Genomic DNA, 21070 nt, shown 5'->3' with positions numbered 1-21070 from the left:
CTAACGATCCTACAGATGTTTTGAAGCCTATACTCAAATTCTGAGATTTACTTTCAACTGCTTGATATTTGAGTGTCTGAGAACGCTAGAAAATAAACTGTTTCCTGGTTGCAGAGCTTCACGAGGTACATGACCTTCAAGAAAGATTTTAATGGGTTGCTCATGGGAATCCTGCGTGGGCTTATCAAGGACTCCTTGCACTATGAAGTACTTGTATTTGGGACAACAGCAGGGCTTACGCATATTGAGGTGAAGGTGGAGGAGCTGCAAAGCAAGGTAAGGGAGGACTAAAATGTTGCTCTATTGAACACGTAAGCCAACCCTAGCAATTTAACAAAAAAAAAGAGATGTTGCTCAATTGATCGCTTTGCTTGCTGCTATCATGTGGGCTAAGAATTTCTGTGAAACAACCACTCACACTAAAAGCTTAAGCTTTTGGAGATGGTGTTTATCACGCCCCCAAGCCGCACACATAAGGCCTAGTAACACAACAGCACCGTCACCTGCAAGGAAACCTTACAAGCATACAAGGCTAACAAAGCGATAACAAAACCAACCACATCATAGCATCCATAAAGGTCCACACTTGCATAAATAATCCCAATAATCAAATATTTAATCTTTCTCCCACTCTCCCCCAATAATCAATAATGAAATAAAATAACATAGTCTCAACAATGCTTAAAAATACTCACTGTCTATTGAAATTAAAAGAATCTACTAAAGTTAAAAACCAAAAAGTCACGCCTGCGCTCCCTCGTCCGCTCCACGAGGGTCAATGTCTGAAAATGATAAACCACAGTCAGATGAAAAGCTCAGTACATAATGACGCACCACTAAAGTGGGGTCAAAGGCATGCTTACATAGGGAGAGTCAATAGATAAACGAAGATCACAGAAGCTACAAATGAGGTACTTGGTACAAATACAATAACTGAGCAATAAAGTCCACAAAGCCATATTTCAAAGAGTTATATCAAAAAAGGTCCCAATAGAGAGTTACAAAGTCTCTAGAGATTATTGGGATCAATCAGAATATACAAAACCACCCAAAGGTCATCGGCTTAGCCCAAAAAGCACGTTATTTTACCCGACTGCCCATGGTTCGAAACTAGTTTCTGAGTTCATATACCTGTCGACAGGGTCAGTGAATAGCACCCACTGACGGGACCCAAAAGCTAACGTATAACCCCCATTAGTGCGGGCCCTTATAGTTCACATATAAGCTACGTACAAAGAGACGTACATTGGTTCCACAAAAGGTCCAAAGATACGTACAAAGTTCCAAAGATTGTGGTTTACATTGGTTCTACAAGGTTTTCCAGAATAGTTGAGTATGCAAGGGTCAAAAGGTTTTTATATCAAAAGGGTCACATATTCAATGCGAAAACCATAGGTTATCAATGAAAACAAGATTCAACATATTGTAATCAATGAGGAATTGGCATGCAAGACCCAAATTAAAGTATAAATTTATCAAAGGTTTAATATATTCAAGGAGATTATAGGGTTAAGATAAAAAAAGGCATATCATTTAGTAGTAAATCATAACACTAAAGTGGTACGAAATTACGTACCTCCAATGACGAACACTTCCTCTTTCAAATTCACTTCAAAAGACCAATACCTAATTCACATAGATCATACTTAATCAATAAGGGCCCAAAGGAGTGGCCCAAAACAAAGAATCTGAAATCCAAAGCCTACACACAACTCACAAAATTTGGTGGGTTCGGGTGCCCGCCCAAGGTTTTCAGGCGTTTAAACACCTCCTTCGGAAGCCACTTCGGGCCTTTGAGAAATTCAAATTCTCAGGTTCTCAGATCACTCACGTTCGAGCGCCTGATTCGGACGTCCAAACACCCCTTCGGGCGCCCGAATACCTCCAATCGGGCGTCCAAACCTCAGTGCAGGATTTTTCTTGAGAATTTCAAAATTTTACCCGATTTCCTCAAAATTTCAAAATTACAGATCTTATTCGTTCGGACTCCAAATCGCACGAGGTCGGATCCAATGGATTCCTTACGACGAAGGAAATCCATCTAACCCGATTTCACACTCCGAATCGACACACAATTATTGTAAGATAATCTTAACTTTTAGGTTAAACCCTCGAAGACAATTTCCTGATCCGATCTTAGATTTGTTAGGGTTCATGAAGAAAACAAACCCTAAGGAGTCAAAGACCAGTCCTCAACACATCTTCAACGAAATCAGACATTCACTTTCATCTTTTCAAGATCAAGAATCCTTGTTTTAGGATTTCTAAGAACATAAATCGATAAAGAACATAGTTCTTACCTTGATCTTCGCTCTCCGATCCCAAAACTTGGTTCTCCTCTTCTTCCACACGAAAATCGTCTCTTGGGGCTGAAGAAAATGTGTTTAGGGTTTAATTAAACTCCCAAAAGATGTATTTACAGGCTTTCTTTAAGAAGCCCTAATTAATTAAACCACTAGGGGACAAAAACGCCCCTCCTTAGAAGGAGAAAATGAATTTTGTTTTTCGGGTATTTACAGCATTATTTAATCTTTTATACTTTAACACTCCTCACCATTGGCCCCTCTTTTCAGGGTTGCCCTACACGTTGCACATGTGGCCCTCTCTTTTAGGGTTGGCCATTACATGTGGATTTTTAATATCAAGGAGTTTTGAACCTAGTACCTTTGCTCTGATACCATGTGAAACAGCCAATTACACCAAAAGGGGATGGCGTTATTTAATCTTTTATACTTTAACAATTTCATTTGATTTTGTGTTGGTGCAGGCACAGGAATATGAAATCTATGATTTGAAGCCCTTCCTCACTAGCCCCCAGTTTGCCAAAGCCAACTTCAAATTGGATGAAGAACGCGGATTGATTAGACTTCCACTTGCGACATAAGGGGAAGGGCATGAGATGTGAAAAATCACGATGAAATAAGGTTAAAAATCACTGGGGCTCCGTTTCTTTCGGTGTAAAATGGACGTAAAATTTGTGTTATATTGTAAAAAATGAAAATAAAACAAATTTTACGTCCATTTTTACTTTGGAAGAAACTGAGCCTGAGGGGCATTTCAGTCAACTTCTTTTAGGTTTTTTTTGGTACGGTGACATTCTAGCGTGAATTATTAAAATAGTGCCATTTCTATGTGAATTCTTCGACTTTTCAAATTTTTCTTGTCCCTTGTACGTTTTTTCATAGAAAATATGGGTTACTTGTGCAATTATGATGGTTCAATATTTTTTCGCTTTTGGATCTGTTGATTTCGTGTGCGATTATGATGGTTCAATTTGTTTTGCTTTTGGATTGGGACATTTATAAGGATGGGGCAGGTCATCTGAACTACAAGTTACAACAGCTTGTGACAGCGAACCCATTCTCTCTCTGTTAAAACTCTCTTGTCAAGTTTGGAACTATAAATAGGACCAAATGGATAAGATCTCTCTTTCTCTCTCAGTAATGTCACTGTTTTGTCTTTTTTGAAGTGATACAAATGTACAGAGGAATGCTACTCTGCAGGGCACGCTTGCCTTGAGGGCACCTCCATCGGATCCATGTCACCAATATGCATTTATTATCTATTTACTCTTGCATTTTTGAGTGGCATTATGAATGCATATTGGTGAAGTGGATCCAATGGAGGCGCCCTTGCGTCTAGTTTTTGCAATGGCACCCTTAAGATTAGCATTCCTCAAATATAAACTAGACAAAGATACATCAAGGGAGATTATTTTTTCGCCCCACTGTAGGATTATACGCCCCCTTTTTAACAGGAATTGTGGGCAGACTTCAATGCTTTTTTATGTCAAATCTCGCTAAAAAGGTGGCGCATAATCCACAGGGGAGTGAAAAAATAATCGCCCTACATCAATTCTGAATAATCGCCCTACATCATTAAAAAAAGTATCATGTTTGGCTTTCCTGGAATCTACCAACAAAAGGGATATAATTTGTGGAAAAGTGTGGGAATATAACATTTCCCGGCTCTGTTCACTTGCGTTCTCGGGAAATCAAATCCGGGGAAAACACCTCTTTTTTTCCGAGTAAGCTAAAATAGTGGTGTTCACTTGTTTTCCGGAGAAACTAACATTAAATAGGTGGAAAATTGGAAAAATGATGTGGAAAATGGTGTTTTCTCGCTAAAGCGAGATTCCATTTCCCACCGATATTGCGAGATTTGTTTTCTTTTCTCGCATGGGAAAAAAAGATGGGTTTCCTGCGCAAGTGAACAGGCGCAGAAACCTTTTTCTGCACAGTTTCTCTGGATTTCTTTTCCTTTTGCCACGTCAGTTTCTCAAGCATCCTTTTCTTTTCCTTTCCTGGGAAAACAACTGAACAGACCTATAAATTCACCCCTATAAAGAAGAATACACCCCATTAACAGAAATCGTTAGGACATCTTTAAGGGCTGGAGTAGGGCTGCAACAGGGTTGGGTTGGGTTTTTCAAAACCCTAGCCCAACCCTGGATCCCATTATCTCGGCCCTGACCTACCCTAACCTTGAGTCAGGACCGAAAAACCTCAACCCATTGCCCGCCCTACAGGGCTCAGCGCGGCCCTGGCCCGCCCTAATTGGCCCTGATTGGGCAGGGCCAAGCCGGGTTGGCCCTAATTGACCCTAGTGCAAATACTTGTTAAGAGTGCCAAAAATAAAGCAAGCACATATCATATAGAACAAAATGATCAATAATCAGAGAAATGGAACAAAATAAGGCAATATGAATTCAACAACATGACGAGCCATCAATCCAAGATAATAGAAAACATTAGCAAAAGAAACATGCACAGATGGTTCAATTATATAATAGAAAACTTAGGGTCGGACCGGGTCAGGGTGATCCGAGGCATTAACCCAGAACCTGACCCGTCCCTGAGTCAGGGCCTAAAAAATGAACCCTGACATGCCCTCAGGGTTGGAAAATCCAGCCCAGACCCTGTTAGGGCTCAGGGTGAGTCAGGGTTGACAGGGCCAAACTTGCACTCCTAGGCTGGAGGAGCGAGGGAAATTAAAAAAAAAGTATCTTTAACAGATTGAGATTGGACAGTAATGAGGTGTGGGTCCCATAATAGTTATCTTTTGAAAAATCAAAACAACAAGAAATCAATATGGGCCCGTAATGTTATTCTAAGGGTATTATTTAATTCACTATCACGGATTCTCTACAGACATAGAAGTATGGAGAAGTCCATGTTCTTAAAATCGAAATTGTTTAGGGAGGAATGATAGATACAAGGGAGCCCTTGCATAAAGACCCAAAAAAGGGCTCCCGATTGGATCCAACTTGTTATGCCCAAAATTGGTAACAGATACGGCAGTGACGAAAGAGCTGATCTGGCGGGCCCAAGGAGCTGAGCTGAAGGAACTAAGCCCTGCACAAGAGCGCACGAGGTTAGAAGACCAACCCGGAGTCGTTGCTCCGGACGAGCCCTTCGTCACTCAAGTCAGTATAGCAGAAGTGCAGGGCCAAAACTTTTAAGAGTGGTAGTTCAAAAGTTACTACCCCCTTCTTTGAGCCTTAGGAGGCTTTTTTATAGAGAGGGCCCTGGGGTGGTTGGGTTACCTACCCCAGGACAGGTGTCGGCCCATTTGTGGGTTTAGATTAACCTGCCCTTAGCAGATTACCAGACTACCCCTGGGCAGGTGCCAAATTCATGGTGGACCCTCTAAGGGCCACGTGTCGACAGCTAATTGGTCGTTGCTTTTCGTACCCCATCACTTGCCCCCTAGTTCTCCAAGTCATTGTGGTGATTTGGGGAAGTATGAAGCTGTGTTCCTGAGCGATTGAGTGAGCCAGTGTTCTATCCAGCCAAGCCGTCTGTTTGGCCTGAGACGAGCAGAGATGAGAAGTGGGAAATATGTCCGCCAAAGCCGTCTGTCCGGCCTGGGACGAGTAGAGATGAGAAGTGGAAAATCTATCCGGCCAAGCAGTTTGTCCGGCCTGGGACGAGCAGAGATGAGAAGTGGAAAATCTGTTCGGCCTGGGATGGGCAGAGAATTGAAGTGGAAAATATGTCCGGCCAAGCCGTCTGTCCGGCCTGGGATGACCAAATTTTTGTCGTTTTGCAAAACACGTTATATCCTGGCCGGCTTGGGATGACCAATTTTGTCGTTTTGCGAAACACGTTATATCCTGGCCGGCTTGGGACGGCAAGATTTTTGTCGTTTTACGAAACACATTATATCCTGGCCGGCTTTGGATGACCAGATTTTTGTTGTTTTGCGAAACGCGTTATATCCTGGCCGGCTTGGGACGACCAGATTTTTGTCGTTTTCTAAAAGCGCCATATCCTGGCCGGCTTGGGACGACCAGATTTTTTGTCGTTTTCTGAACGCGCCATATCCTGGCTGGCTTGGGACGACCAGATTTTTGTCGTTTTCTGAATGTGCTATATCCTGGCCGGCTTGAGACGGGCATAAACACTTAGAAGATTTTTTGCGCCCAAACACTTAGGAGATTTTTCGCATCCACCCTGTACGTGTATATACGTATGTAGTCTATATACGTACGTATTATACGTACCCCTATACGTATACATACGCTTGCCTCGTGGTGTGTGCACGCGGCACTACCTGGTTCGCGAATACGACCGCCTCAAGCCTCTAGGCTATAAGAGGAGGTTTTCACCCTTCATTCTTCACTTTTCACTTTTTACTTTCGCCTCTTTTTGCTCTGCCTGCTTGGCTCTGGTAGCTTGTGGTCGTCTGCGAATTAGGAGCCTTTCCATCTAGACCGGTAATCTTCTTTTTGGCATGTCTCTATTTGATTTCTCTTTTCTGTTCTTGATGTCCAGTAGTTCCTCTAGTTCTGAGTCCGGTTCTAGGTCGTCTTCAGGGGAGTACGCATCTTCTAGTAGTTCATGGTCTAGCTCGTCGGAGAGGACCCAAACAAATCCTGCCAGGATTCCCAGCCCCTTTATGGCAAGCCCTAGTATTAGTGTAGTTGCCCTCGACGAGCCCATAGATAGTGGGGACGAGGTGATTTTATATTTAAACGCCACCCCTGTCCGAACGGACAGCTTCTTCCGGGCAGAGGAGAGCGGAGTAGTGATGTCGCCGAGGCATCCACAACATTCATTCCGAGCCGGGCTGTAGAGGTCATAGCTAAGGCTCGTATGGATGCCAATCCCTGGTACAAAGTTCAAGCTCTTTACGAAGAGAACTACCTCAAAGAGTCCAAATTAGGGGAAGTTCGGGACAAGTACTGCATTCCTGAGCGGTTCATTTTGAGGGCAGTGATAGAGGACGATAGGGCTTGTAACAATAGCACCAATGTATGCATCTACAAGGAATCCCTAAGAGTCGGGCTTAGGTTTCCCCTGCACCCCTTCTTCGCGGAGGTTCTCCGGTATTACGGCCTGGCTCTAGCTTAGGTCGCGCCGAACTCATGGAGAACGCTGATCGGATTTATGTACCTGGTCCGGGGCCGGCTCCAGAGAAACTTATCCATTCCGTTGTTCCGTATGTGCGCGCATTTGAAGAGGCACAAGGACGGAGGTTGGATTTATATAAGCCAACGTCCGGAGGTAAAGATGATCACCGGCATCCCATCCTCCGTACACATATGGAAGAACAAGTTCCTCTACGTCGAGGACAGCAGAGCTACTGAGCCTTGGCCGGTTCCTTTAAAATAGGACACCCCGGACACGCTGGCGCTGAGCCGCAAGCCGGTCCTTGAAGGAGAGGATAAGCTTACGTTTGCTTAGGCCTGCGAGAAGGTGCAACGTGAGGGCCTGATTCACTGTGGGGAGTTCTCTAAGGAAGAGATTCTGGTCGGGCTCGGCATTAGTACTGCGACCCGGGCACGTATGTGGTTTTAGGCTAGTTTTGATCTTTAACCTTCTCTTTTGTTATTACTAACCGGTTTGCCCTGTCAAATTTCAGAGATGCAGAAGCAGTCCGCACTGGAGAAGGTAAGGCAAAGTGCCTATGGGAGGGGACAAGGTCAGAAAAGGAAGGCCCCTGAGACTTCTAGTCCTGCACCAGTGCAGGACACGCTGCCCAGGGGGAGCAGGCCATCGGTAAAGATCGTGGGCACCTTTGGCCGGGGAGCCGGATCCTCCCAGCCCTCGAACGTGGTCCTTGGCATTCAATCTCCTTCCTCAGGGCTTGCAGACAACGTCTTTCGGCCTAATTGGGCCGTTCAAAGGAACGACACCGGCCTAGGTGACAGCCGAGTAGCCAAGGAGATAGTCACCAAGGGCTTGTTGAAGCAGGACAAGCTCAAGGTTCTTAATGAGCCTCCAGACACGCCCGATGAGGCTATGTTCTACTCAATCTATCAGGTATACTTCTACCACCCCCTTTTTTTTTTGGTCTTACTCATGCCTTCTCATTGGTACGCAGATCGGATGTTACTACAATGACCTTCGCAAGAAGAGTCAGAAATTTTCCCTCGCAATTACCAAGTCAGAGGAAGAAAACGGCAAGCTGAAGAAGGATGCCGTCGAGCTCCATAGGTCCATTCAAGAGAGGGACCAGGAGATTAACAGGCTCAAGGGTGAAATTACCACCTTAAAGGAGAAGGCCAGTGACGCCCTCAGTCAGCAGAGGGAGAGAGCTCGAGAGAGGCAGAAAGAGGTCGTGCAGAAGGAGGATGAACTCGTCAGTTTGTCCGTCGAGTCCTACAAGTTGGGATTCATGGATTGCTTGGAGCAGGTCAGGGGGTCCAACCCAAACGTCTCTCTGAAGGGTCTTGTCATACCCGAGCCGGCTGCCAGAGATGGGGACGAGCAAGACCCTCCCCTGCCAGCTGATGCTCCTGAGGCAGATCCTCCGCGGGACAGTGGTCACGAGGAGTCTTGAACTCCTCACCCTTTCCCAGTTCGGTGCTGACAGATTCTTTTGTAGTGGCCTTTGAAAGCCATATTTTTTTTGTAATGGCCCTTGGAGGCCCAACCTTTTATGAATAGAAGTTGTGTTTTGTTATCTATTGCTTCAGCTTGTATTTGTTTTTTTTAACTAACACCGGTTAACCTAACACTGTGGGCCAATAACACTTGGTAACATGGATTGTTTCCGATCAGAAGTGCGATTCCAGTCTTTGCGTAGGCGAACAGGGGTGAACCTGGCGTCGGGTACCCAAGTATTATTGAACTTGGATTCTGGCGAGGGTTTGGTTTACTGCGCGTGTTCGTTCCTGACCAGAAGTGCGCTTCCGGTTTTTTTGGAGACGAACCGGGGTGAACCAAGCGGCGGATACCCAAGTTTTATTGAACTTGGGTTTTTGGCGAGGGTTTGGTTTTCTGCCCAGGTTCGTCCCTGACCAGAAGTGCGCTTCCGGTCTTTTTGGAGACAAACCGGGGTTAACCAAGCGGGGGATACCCAAGTTTTATTGAACTTGGGTTTTTGGCGAGGGTTTGGTTTTCTGCCCGGGTTCGTCCCTGACCAGAAGTGTGCTTCCGGTCTTTTTGGAGATGAAGCGGGGTTAACCAAACGGCGGATACCCAAGTTTTATTGAACTTGGGTATTTGGCGAGGGTTTGGTTTTCTGCCCGGGTTCGTCCCTGACCAGAACTGCGCTTCCGGTCTTTTTGGAGACAAACCGGGGTTAACCAAGCGGCGGATACCCAAGTTGTATTGAACTTGGGTTTTTGGCGAGGGTTTGATTTTCTGCTCGTGTTTGTCCCTGACCAGAAGTACGCTTCCGATCTTTTTGGAGACAAACCGGGGTTAACAAAGCATCATGTATTATCTGAGACGAAGAACTCGGAGCTTTCAAAGAAACAATAGCCTTTTTATTATCCACATTCAGGCGTAGTTACAACGGCATCCGCTTTTGCACCAAGTGGTAGGCTATTGGTAGTATTTTCTGAGGTTCTTCGAGTTCCAGGCATGGGGTAGTAGGTGCTCGTCAAGTGTCTCCAATTTGTAACTCCCCGGGCGAATGACTCCTTTCACTCGGTATGGCCCCTCCCAGGTCGGGGAGAGTTTGCCTACCTTCTTTGGTTGGGAGATGGCGGCCTTCCTCAAAACTAAATCGCCCGCTTGGAATTCTCTTGGGCGTATCCTTATGTCGTGATAGTGGGACACTTTCTGCTTGTAGGCCGCGACCCTGATTCGGGATTCTTTCCGGACTTCTTCTAGCAAGTCGAGGTTAGCGCGGAGTCCGTCCCCGTTGAGCGGTTCGTTGAAGTTGGTGACTGTAGACACCCCATTTTGTTTTGTTTTAATCAACAAATAAATTAGTGTGTTAAATCCATGTGAGAACCCCCTCTATCATTGATTTATATGTTTTAGGTCATTAATATCTTGATCTGACTTTACGGATCATCAATCGGGACAAAATAAGCTAGGGTCACTTCATAGCCCGGACCCTGATTCCATTCCGAGACCCGATTTCCGTAAATCGTTAGATCAATGGCAGATCTTGACCTGGGTCTAACCATCCAAAACCACCTAACCTCTCCTCTCATCCTAACCATCCAAACCTCACCTAACCTCACCTAACCTCTCCTCTCATCCTAACCATCCAAACCTCACCTAACCTCACCTAACCTCACCTAACCTTACCTAACCCCACCTAACCTTACCTAACCTCATCCTCTCATCCTAACCATCCAAAACCACCTAACCTCACCTAACCTCCTATCCCATTCTCCTATAAATACCCTCTCATCCCACCATCCAAGAGAAGAAAAAAAGAACCCCTCTCTTAGAAAATTCATCCCTCTCCCTCATCTCTTCAAGGGTTCGGCCATCCTTGCCGGATCGGGTGATTTTATACGTTGGGTGATATATATCAAAAGCAGTCATTATCAAGCAAGGAATCATCTTCAAGGAATTAACATCAAAGAAAAAATCAAACACAAAGTGGGTTTCCAAAGAGGTAGGCATTTATTTCAATTCTATGTAGGGTCTGTTTTCATGCATATCTTTTACTTTAAAAGAAAAACCATGTTAGGAAGCATGTAGGGTCCGTTTTCCCCCTGGTTAGCCTCTGGTTAGACCCTGGTTGCACCCAGGTTCGCTGCTGGTTGCACCCAGGTTCGATGCTGGTTGCACCCTGGTTCCCTGCTGGTTGCACCCTGGTTCCCTACTGGTTGCACCCTGGTTCCTCTGCTGGTTGCACCCTGGTTCCCTCCTGGTTGCACCCTGGTTCCCCTGCTGGTTCGCACCCTGGTTCCCTGCTGGTTCGCACCCAGGTTCGCTGCTGGTTGCACCCAGGTTCCCTGCTGGTTGCACCCTGGTTCCCCTGCTGGTTCGCACCCTGGTTCCCTGCTGGTTCGCACCCTGGTGCACCCTGGTCCGCACCCTGGTTTGTACCCTGCTTCCTCCTAGTTAGACCATGGCTAGTCTCGGGTTTGCTCCTAACTTAGACCCGACTCACTTGACCCTAACCATTAACCCAATCCAACCAAGTAATATCCCAACACAATCCGAGTCGCATGTCTGAATCCATTTGGCCGAATCTCATAAGCCCGCCCATTTTGAATTCCCAAAATTCAAACCCTTGATGATTCCTATATGCTCAATTCTTTGATGCAAATTCCCAATTCCAAAATCCCATTGATAAATCAATGTTTCTGAATCTCAAGTCCAATGCTCAAATATAAACCCGATTCCTGATCCAAATACCAATTCTGTTTTCCAAAATCCAAGTAACCTCCCCAGTGGAACCACGTGTGGCTTGATCCCCATCACGGGGTACGTAGGCAATTTGGCACTCCCAAGTTCAGTCGCACCTTTCTCTATCTTTCCCATTCCCTCACACTATTCATCATCTCGATTCATCTCGTGTCTCTCGGAACCATTGGATTATGGTTTCCGTCGTAAGAACCCTTAGAACCCAATTTAGGAACAATGGTGTCGTGTCGTGTTGTGTCCTAAGTTTTAGGGAGTCCTAGAGTTAGGAGTCCAGCCTCATCACGGACGCTTGCTATGTATAGCAACCGTGCCATAGGTCAAGTTACACTAGTCATCCAGTTTTTCCCTAGGACAAGCCTAGTAAACTAGGATGTAGGCTAACCTGCATTAGTCTAAGGGACAACTTGCATTTAGATAGGATCATATAGCATCTTCGATGAAATCCTAAGATAATAAAATCCTCAACTTGAATTAAATAACTTCTCTTAAAACTGTTGAAACAGTCAATCCCGTCTAGATCGATGTCCTAGTTGAGTTAGGCATATGTAGCTTAGCTTAAATGCACCGAACTACGTCGACTCTGATCCCAGTAAGGCTTGGGTACGTAGGCAGCTTGGATGTCTGATGGCATACCACCCGCGAGTCGGCACCACAAACAAATTGTGGTGTTTTGTATATTAATTTTCTTGTAAATGCTTAATCAAATCACTTAGGATTTTCCATGAAATTAGAATTCTAGGAGAACTTTCACTTAGATTGAATCCAGACAAATTAATAAATCAAGATACACATCTAGGATTCACATTGAAATTAGATCATAGGATGCATGTCACTTAGTTCGCACATTAACATAGAGTTGAATGAGCCATTTAAAATAAATTTAAAAGAGTTAGCTTTTGGAATCGAAGACCGATTATCGGGCAGGAATGGTGCATGTGGCGGATAACTCCCCATACCTTCCATTCTCGTAACCAGGTAGCGAGTCTAGATTTCTGGTTAATTACGGGTCCTAGATCCCACATCTAGGTGGCGACTCTGTCAGTCTCTTTCGTGTGGAATTTGGATTGCCTTAGTGATCCCAAGTTCACAGGAAAGATTAATTCAAATCAATAATTAAATGCACACGCCAATCGCGTGGGTACGGGAGACCAAGAGAGAGAGCGCGGCGGCTCGCGCCCCACCCCTCTCGCGGGATCCGGGTACCACAGTCTGGCGACTCTGCTGGGGATCACCTAACTTCATTAAAACTTCAAAAGATAATTCATTTGAATTTAATTTTAAATGGCTCATAAAAACTCTATACTTGTTAGATTAGTTTGTCTTGTTTTATTTTCTCATCACATTTTACTCAAACTTAATTTAACAAAACCTGAAGGCATCATAGATTGCGCAAACATATTGCACACACTTACATCACTTGCATCTAAACTCTTGCATCTCACGTGCACACACGTCCTATTTTAGGAACCCGGAGTGTTATCTAGCATGGTTGACTGGGATTTCATCACCTGGTGCCTCTGTGCTAGAGAAGCATTCCACCCTTAGCCTAGTACCTTTATGGTACGTAAACGGATCTCTTGTTCACGTACTGATACGCCGGACACTGGTACAGTATATCGAACAGGGATTCGCGCTAAGGGAACTCTTGGCCTTACCCCTAGATTAACCCACACATGCATGTAGTATACGAACACATGTGCATCACGTGTGTGAGCCTAGTTTAGGATATCCTACCCATTGGTGTCTAGATTAGGCCGTGGTCCATCTTCCAATGGTCACGATCGGTCCTTAGATACACGAACAAAGTCATAAGTCGAGATTCTCTCTCCACTCCGATAGATTAGGATTAGGGTTGATGCCTTCAGGTAACACTGATAAAATGTGAAAAAAAAAAAAAAAAAAATTTCCCTTTGGGTTAGGATATAAATCCCATCATTTCCAAAGATCTCATAGGATTAGTCATTCATGATCTATCCGTTGAAAGCAATCCTATGCTATCTCATCTAATCTCTTGATCGTGCGTCTTTCATTCTTCTGCCATACGATTCGATCGTATCTTCATGCCATCCCCTAACTGGCAGGAGCACAATCTCACAATCTTTCGATTATGCAATCTCATGATCTGATCATGCCTGGTCCAGATGATCCAATCTTGCTTGTACTCTTAGTCTTTCTTACTCTAAGGACAACCTTCTTCGAGAATATTTTGCTAAGTCCTTCAGAGTTCACTCTCATGATCCATGAACTAGGGGCATTTCCTTATACGATTTTATTATCATTGTCATATCTTGGTCTTTTGGGATTCACTCTATTGTCCCAATTACTTGCTTAAATGAGTAATCTTTGTTTTTGAGAATGAACACTCCATGAATGTCAAGCTCATATACCTCGTGTTCATTATTTCCATCACAGGAAGTTGGCACAATAGCTAACCCCACTGCTCCTTGGGTTCGGGTATCTTCACGATTGGAGAGGAATTCTGTCTCTCTACCATCCTCTCTAAGAACCCCAGCGTCTCCTTCTTTCTCATCCTCACCAATGGCAGATAACCAAGATGGCCTTCCACCTGCTGCAATTACCGATACTCTTACCTTAATTCTCCAGCAGCTTCAAGAACTCAAAGAAGAAAACCAAGTTATCAAGGCTCAGCTTTCTGAAAAGTTGGGACCATCGTTGTCCAAGGATAAAGGGCCTATGCACCAAGCAGCTACTTCAATAGCACCTGCCCATCCAGTGTTCATCAATATCCATGATAAAACCGAAGAAGATTTGGAAAAAGAGCAATATAGCGAGAATCGCAGTAGGCCTTCTCAGTTCATGGTTGATAAGTCTGTTATGGAGAAATTAGAGACTCTTACCAGGAAAGTTCAAGACATTCAGTTTCAAGACCAGGGTGGTTTCAATCCCAGTGATCTTACTCTATTTCCCGAAATCCGCCTTCCTGCCAATTTTCAAATGCCCGATTTCGACAAATATGATGGTGTGGGTTGTCCAATCACACATTTGCAAATGTTCACCATTATGTGTCAGCCTCAGGGCTTATCTCCTGAGCAAATGGCTCAATTGTTCCCAGTTTCCTTAACCAAGGTTGCTAGGAGATGGTTCATGGTCTTGGACAAGACTCGTTACAGGACATGGAAGGATATCGGCGAGCAATTCATCAGGCAGTTCAAATATGATGATGGGACAGAAATCACCAGAAAGGATTTAGAGAGAACAAAGCAAGACTCGAGGGAATCCTTTCTGATTTTTGTGAAAAGATGGAGGAGAGTAGCAGCTCAGATGATGGAGCGCCCGTCTGAGGAAGAACAGGTCCAGATAATCATGAAAAATATTTCCCCCCAACTCCAATATCACATGTCGTTGCAGTATTATCCGGACTTCAAACACTTTATCGTGGCAGGCACCCAAATAGAGGAGGCTATGGCTCAAGGTGTATTCAACCGAAGTAACCCGAATACCAGAGAATTCAGGAAGTCTCCATCAGCTGAAATTAATAACCTTTCCCGCTCCAATCCTCAGCCTTCCAAATCTCAGAACCCCATGGTGATGGACTATACCCAACCTGCTGTCGCACCTCGACCACAGGCCCAGACAAAATTTACCCCTCTCCCTCTTCCACCATCTGAGATACTCAAGGAGTGTCTAGCCTCAGGTCGCATAATCCTGCCCGACATTAGGGCTCTTCCCAATCCTTTACCAGCAAATTGGCGAACAGATCAACACTGCGAATACCATAGAAATTCCGGCCATCTCACTGATAATTGCATTGCCCTAAAATTCAGGATCCAGAGGTTGCTCGACAACAAAGATCTTGTGTTCGAGCCAAAAACTGATAACTCATTACCTGGTCATGCAAACCCTGCTGCTGCTGTTAATGCTATAACCATAGGGGACCCAAAATTTGATCCTCTCACTCTTATCTGTGCCTTAGAACCTACCTTTGAAACGTCTGGGTCGGAACCTTTTGAAGAAGAGGAAGATGCAGACAGTGGAGATGTTCTAGTAGCTGCTATCCCGATACGAGCCAGCCTTCGCCGAGCCTTCAACGCCAAACAGTTGCAGCAGTTAAAGTTTTAGTCACTTACTATTTTATGTTGAGTCAGTCATCATGGTCAGTATAATTGTTGAGTCCGGTCTTACAGTTCAAGGTCAATGCCTAGTCCAGGCAAGTTATCTTCTGTTTCTCTTTAGAGTTGTGAATCCTGAGCATGTTCAGGATAGGTCGTCAAATGTAATAGCTTTTCTTTAAATAAAAATTTCAGTTCCAAATCCTTAATGTAATTCACTTGTGTCTGTTTCTTAAGTATGCTTCTGATCTTAAAGTAAGACTCCCTCCTCAAATGCGAACAAAATTGACGAAACTCCACTTGAGTCAGCAATTACTTGAACAAGAGGAGGAGCGCCAATCCCAACCTTTCAAAGATGAAATTGAAATGATAAACATTGGCACTGAAACTTTGATTCAGTGAATGCCGATTGAAAATACATTACCCTCTGAAGAGTGTGAAGAATTGATAAAATTATTTCAAGAATAAGAAGATTGTCTAGAAAAGCTACAACCGATACCAGGGGCAAGACATGGATGGAAAGCTCAAAGAAAATGAAGAAAGTGAGAAGATATATGCTATACAAGGGGCATAGAGTGGAAACAACTTTCATATTTTCAATCAATGACCTTGGTTCTCAAATTCATAACATAAAGCCAACAAATTCAAGATAAGAAGTTCAAGAGCAAGCATTGAAAAGTGATCATCAGATATCAAGAGTACGAATCCATAGATGGAGGATGTCAAAGAACAAGTTTCGCTCTATGAAAGTCTAAAGCACGCTTTAGAATCTTGGAAAAAGAAGATCCATTATCTCTTACCTGGAAATGCCGTCAAACTCCGTGAAAAAAAAAAACAACAAAAAAAGAAAAAGAAAAAAAAGAAAAAAATAATCACTACCAGACGGACTCTAGTAACCCAGATCGATTCCCAATCTGAACATCGAAAGGCCTCCTTTGGCCGATTAAATCCCAAAATCAGAACCCAATGTCAAAAGAATACCGGTTTGCAAACCCTTCGAGCCTGAATAAAATTTTCTTAAAAACCCATCAAACCAGGGGCATTTCCCCGAACTACGCGAGACCTGATCTCTATACTGGGGTACGTAGGCAACTCGGTTGAACCGAGTTCGGTCGATTCAAAAAGGAAAAGAAATTCAATCCTTTCAAAAAAAAAAGAGAGGGACAAGTTCCAAAAGAAGAGAAGTTAATTGTTCCAGAAAGAAAAGAAAAAAGGAAAAAAAAAATCAAACAATTTATCTTCAAACTAGGGGCATTCGCCCTGAACTACACACGACCTGATTCCTACCTTGGGATATGTAGGCGACATGTTCACAGGTTCGGTCGAAATCTTTGTTGAGCCTTAAGCCATTCTTTGAAAAGCCCTATCCTACCTATAAAAGTCCTTCTGGTGTTCAGAACTAATGAGCTAGGTCCTGAGATACAATAAAAAAATGAAATGATGATGAATAAGAAAAATAACGGAGTTTGAAGATCTGCTAGACTGAAAACCTGAAAGGGCGGTCTAGGCAAAATTTAAGATCATTCCCCTGCTAAGTTGAAAACCCGAAAGGGCGGCTTAGGCAAAAGCTAAGGGGATAGCCTGCTGGATCGAAAACCTAGAAAGGTGGTTCAGGCAAAAGTTAAGGCTAGCGCGGTCCGCCAAGTTAAAAACCCTGAAGAGGTAACTTGGTCACGGTAAGAGAATCAGTATAAGAAGGCTACAGCCGGTATCAAGACTGAAGATCAACTGAAATTCAAGCAAATTCAAGTGATATCCTCAAAACTGGGGGCATTGAAGCTAAGCAATCTTAAGGGGCGTAATTAAATCCTTGAGGCATTACTGTTTCAAGGAAGAAGTCCCATGTGCACCAATTGAAAAAAAACATTCCTTGAAAGGATAGACTTACCAAATAAAATATTAACTAAGTCAGAAGTATTACTGTGTCTGTCAGTGTAGTCAGTCAATCTTTGTCATTCTATGTTCACTCCTTCAGAGCTGCTCAATCTTTTGAGTAGTGCATTTTATCTAAGTTTTCTCTTTAGAAAGAGTCAATCGTCGTCCTGGTGTCCAAATGATGCAACTGTCTCGGTGAAGAAGGCCCAGCCTCGTCAGCTCCCTGCGATCGTATGAAGGAGTTCGAGAATCTAGTCAAACAGCTACATTTCAAAGAAGATCAACTCAGAAGAGTTCAGAAGTAGAAACATCAGAAAGCCCAACTTTCGTAAAAAGATCATACCCCAGGAAGGCACCTTAAGCTTGGAAGAGCCCCAGATGCAATGGTGGTTGAGCCAATTTCTCAGAAAGATGAACCATTAAAATTCGGAATCTCCTTCCAGTTGTTAAATACTATCCTGGTCAAGAAATGTTTATCTAAACACCTGTCAAGAGGCAAATCCCACTTTTCCATGATTATATCCAAGAGAGCCATTGTTCTAAATTACCAATCTCAACTGTCTTGTTCAAGGTTTCAGTTATCAAAATCCCCAGAAGACAAGACCAACAGTCTCATTGAGAAAAATCTTGTTGAAGTTTCATAAAAGTGTTCCTAATCCATTCTTGTTACTAATGGTTCTTCGTTCATAAGGTTGGTCGTCTCATCATTCGTCAAAGTCTTGGTTTCCAATATCTTTACTGGGCACGATCTATAATGTCCCCGATTTCATTGAGTTCAAAAAAAAAAAATCTAAAATTCATCAAATCCAATTCTACGTCAAATTCAAATTCATGAAAACCTCTAAATTCTTCGAGCCCATTTGTGAACGGTGCCTCTTTTCTCGAGGCCATTTGTGAATGGTCTCATCTTCTCCATGAGCCCGTTTGCGGACGGTACCTCATTTCCCAAAAATAAAAAATTTATCAAATCCAAATCCTTAATTCAAAAAAAAATCCAATCCTACGAAAAATCTCATGTCCTCTTTGAGTCCGTTTGTGAACGGTGCCTCTTTTCTCGAGGCCATTTGTGAATGGTCTCATCTTCTCCTTGAGCCCGTTTGCGGACGGTACCTCATTTTCCAAAAATAAAAAAAATTATCAAATCCAAATCCTTAATTAAATAAAAAATAAAAAATCCAATCCTACGTCAAATTCAAGTTCATATAAAATCTCTAAATTCTTCGAGCCCGTTTGTGAACGGGGGCCGCCTCATTTCTCGAGTCCATTTGTGAATGGTCTCGTCTTCTTCTTGAACCCGTTTGTGAACGGTGTCTCATTTTTTTGAGTCCATTTGTGAATGGTCTCATGTCCTCCTTGAGCCCGTTTGTGAATGGTGCCTCATTTCTCTAGTCCATTGGTGAATGGTCTCGTCTTCTCCTTGAACCCGTTTGTGAACGGTGTCTCATTTTCTGAGTCCATTTGTGAATGGTCTCATGTCCTCTTTGAGCCCTCTTGTGAAAGGTGCCTCATTTCTCGAGTCCATTTGTGAATGGTCTCGTCTTCTCCTTGAACCCGTTTGTGAACGGTGCCTCATTTCTCGAATCCATTTGTGAATGGTCTCGTCTTCTCCTTGAGCCCGTTTGTGAACGGTGCCTCATTTCTCGAGTCCATTTGTGAATGGTCTCGTCTTCTCCTTGAGCCCGTTTGTGAATGGTGCCCCATTTCTCGAGTCCATTTGTGAATGGTCTTGTCTTATCCTTGAGTCCGTTTGTGAATGGTGCCTCTTTTCTCGAATCCATTTGTGAATGGTATCGTCCTCCTTGAGCCCGTTTGTGAACGGTGCCTCATTTCTCGAGTCCATTTGTGAATGGTCTTGTCTTCTCCTTGAGCCCGTTTGTGAACGGTGCCTCATTTCTCGAGTCCATTTGTGAATGGTCTTGTCTTCTCCTTGAGCCCGTTTGTGAACGGTGCCTCATTTCTCGAGTCCATCTGTGAATGGTTTTCTATCCTCCTTGAGGCCGTTTGTGAACGGTGCCTCATTATCCAAGTCCATTTGGGAATGCTTCTTATCCTCGTTGAACCCGCTTGTGAGCGGCGTCTCATCTCCTTCTAAAAACTGTTTGAGAGCGATCTTTGTCCTTTCCCTTCAGAATCCATTCGAAAATGATATCTCATTCTCTAATTGCCCGTTTGTGAACGGCGCCGCATCGAGTTTTTTTTATTATTCAAGTTCTAGGGTTTCATCTAAGGTTTTGCATTATGTTAAGGTGCGTTGTGTCTAGAGAGTCCTTTGTCGATTAAAGCTACGCAAAATGGTTCTGTCATTTTTAACTTTGGTATTCAATGACTACGTCATCTCTACCAAAGAGGGGCATCTGTAGACACCCCATTTTGTTTTGTTTTAATCAACAAATAAATTAGTGTGTTAAATCCATGTGAGAACCCCCTCTATCATTGATTTATATGTTTTAGGTCATTAATATCTTGATCTGACTTTACGGATCATCAATCGGGACAAAATAAGCTAGGGTCACTTCATAGCCCGGACCCTGATTCCATTCCGAGACCCGATTTCCGTAAATCGTTAGATCAATGGCAGATCTTGACCTGGGTCTAACCATCCAAAACCACCTAACCTCTCCTCTCATCCTAACCATCCAAACCTCACCTAACCTCACCTAACCTCTCCTCTCATCCTAACCATCCAAACCTCACCTAACCTCACCTAACCTCACCTAACCTTACCTAACCCCACCTAACCTTACCTAACCTCATCCTCTCATCCTAACCATCCAAAACCACCTAACCTCACCTAACCTCCTATCCCATTCTCCTATAAATACCCTCTCATCCCACCATCCAAGAGAAGAAAAAAAGAACCCCTCTCTTAGAAAATTCATCCCTCTCCCTCATCTCTTCAAGGGTTCGGCCATCCTTGCCGGATCGGGTGATTTTATACGTTGGGTGATATATATCAAAAGCAGTCATTATCAAGCAAGGAATCATCTTCAAGGAATTAACATCAAAGAAAAAATCAAACACAAAGTGGGTTTCCAAAGAGGTAGGCATTTATTTCAATTCTATGTAGGGTCTGTTTTCATGCATATCTTTTACTTTAAAAGAAAAACCATGTTAGGAAGCATGTAGGGTCCGTTTTCCCCCTGGTTAGCCTCTGGTTAGACCCTGGTTGCACCCAGGTTCGCTGCTGGTTGCACCCAGGTTCGATGCTGGTTGCACCCTGGTTCCCTGCTGGTTGCACCCTGGTTCCCTACTGGTTGCACCCTGGTTCCTCTGCTGGTTGCACCCTGGTTCCCTCCTGGTTGCACCCTGGTTCCCCTGCTGGTTCGCACCCTGGTTCCCTGCTGGTTCGCACCCTGGTGCACCCTGGTCCGCACCCTGGTTTGTACCCTGCTTCCTCCTAGTTAGACCATGGCTAGTCTCGGGTTTGCTCCTAACTTAGACCCGACTCACTTGACCCTAACCATTAACCCAATCCAACCAAGTAATATCCCAACACAATCCGAGTCGCATGTCTGAATCCATTTGGCCGAATCTCATAAGCCCGCCCATTTTGAATTC

At 43.9% G+C, this 21070-nt stretch overlaps 1 protein-coding gene across 2 annotated transcripts; it reads left to right on the top strand.

Annotated features, from left to right (window-relative positions):
* The first annotated feature begins 10494 nt into the window (after positions 1-10494).
* On the top strand, positions 10495-18202 carry LOC143887531 (uncharacterized). 2 transcript variants are annotated; one of them, XM_077391614.1, is made up of 2 exons: positions 10495-10809; positions 13980-18202. In XM_077391614.1, the coding sequence occupies exon 2, from the start codon at positions 14106-14108 to the stop codon at positions 15645-15647; it is 1542 nt and encodes a 513-aa protein (XP_077247729.1). In that variant the 5' UTR covers positions 10495-10809; positions 13980-14105; the 3' UTR covers positions 15648-18202. The 2 variants fall into 2 exon arrangements, with proteins under 2 accessions (XP_077247729.1, XP_077247728.1); XM_077391613.1 differs by having other exon boundaries at positions 10495-11238.
* Positions 18203-21070: the final 2868 nt, after the last annotated feature.

This window comes from Tasmannia lanceolata, unplaced genomic scaffold (assembly GCF_043159265.1).
Source record: "Tasmannia lanceolata isolate RefF3 unplaced genomic scaffold, GAP_Taslan_0.1 ptg000012l, whole genome shotgun sequence".
NCBI classification, from domain to species: Eukaryota; Viridiplantae; Streptophyta; class Magnoliopsida; order Canellales; family Winteraceae; genus Tasmannia; species Tasmannia lanceolata.
The sequence above is the reverse complement of the archived record's forward strand: the minus strand, read 5'-3'. Positions and strand labels throughout refer to the sequence as shown.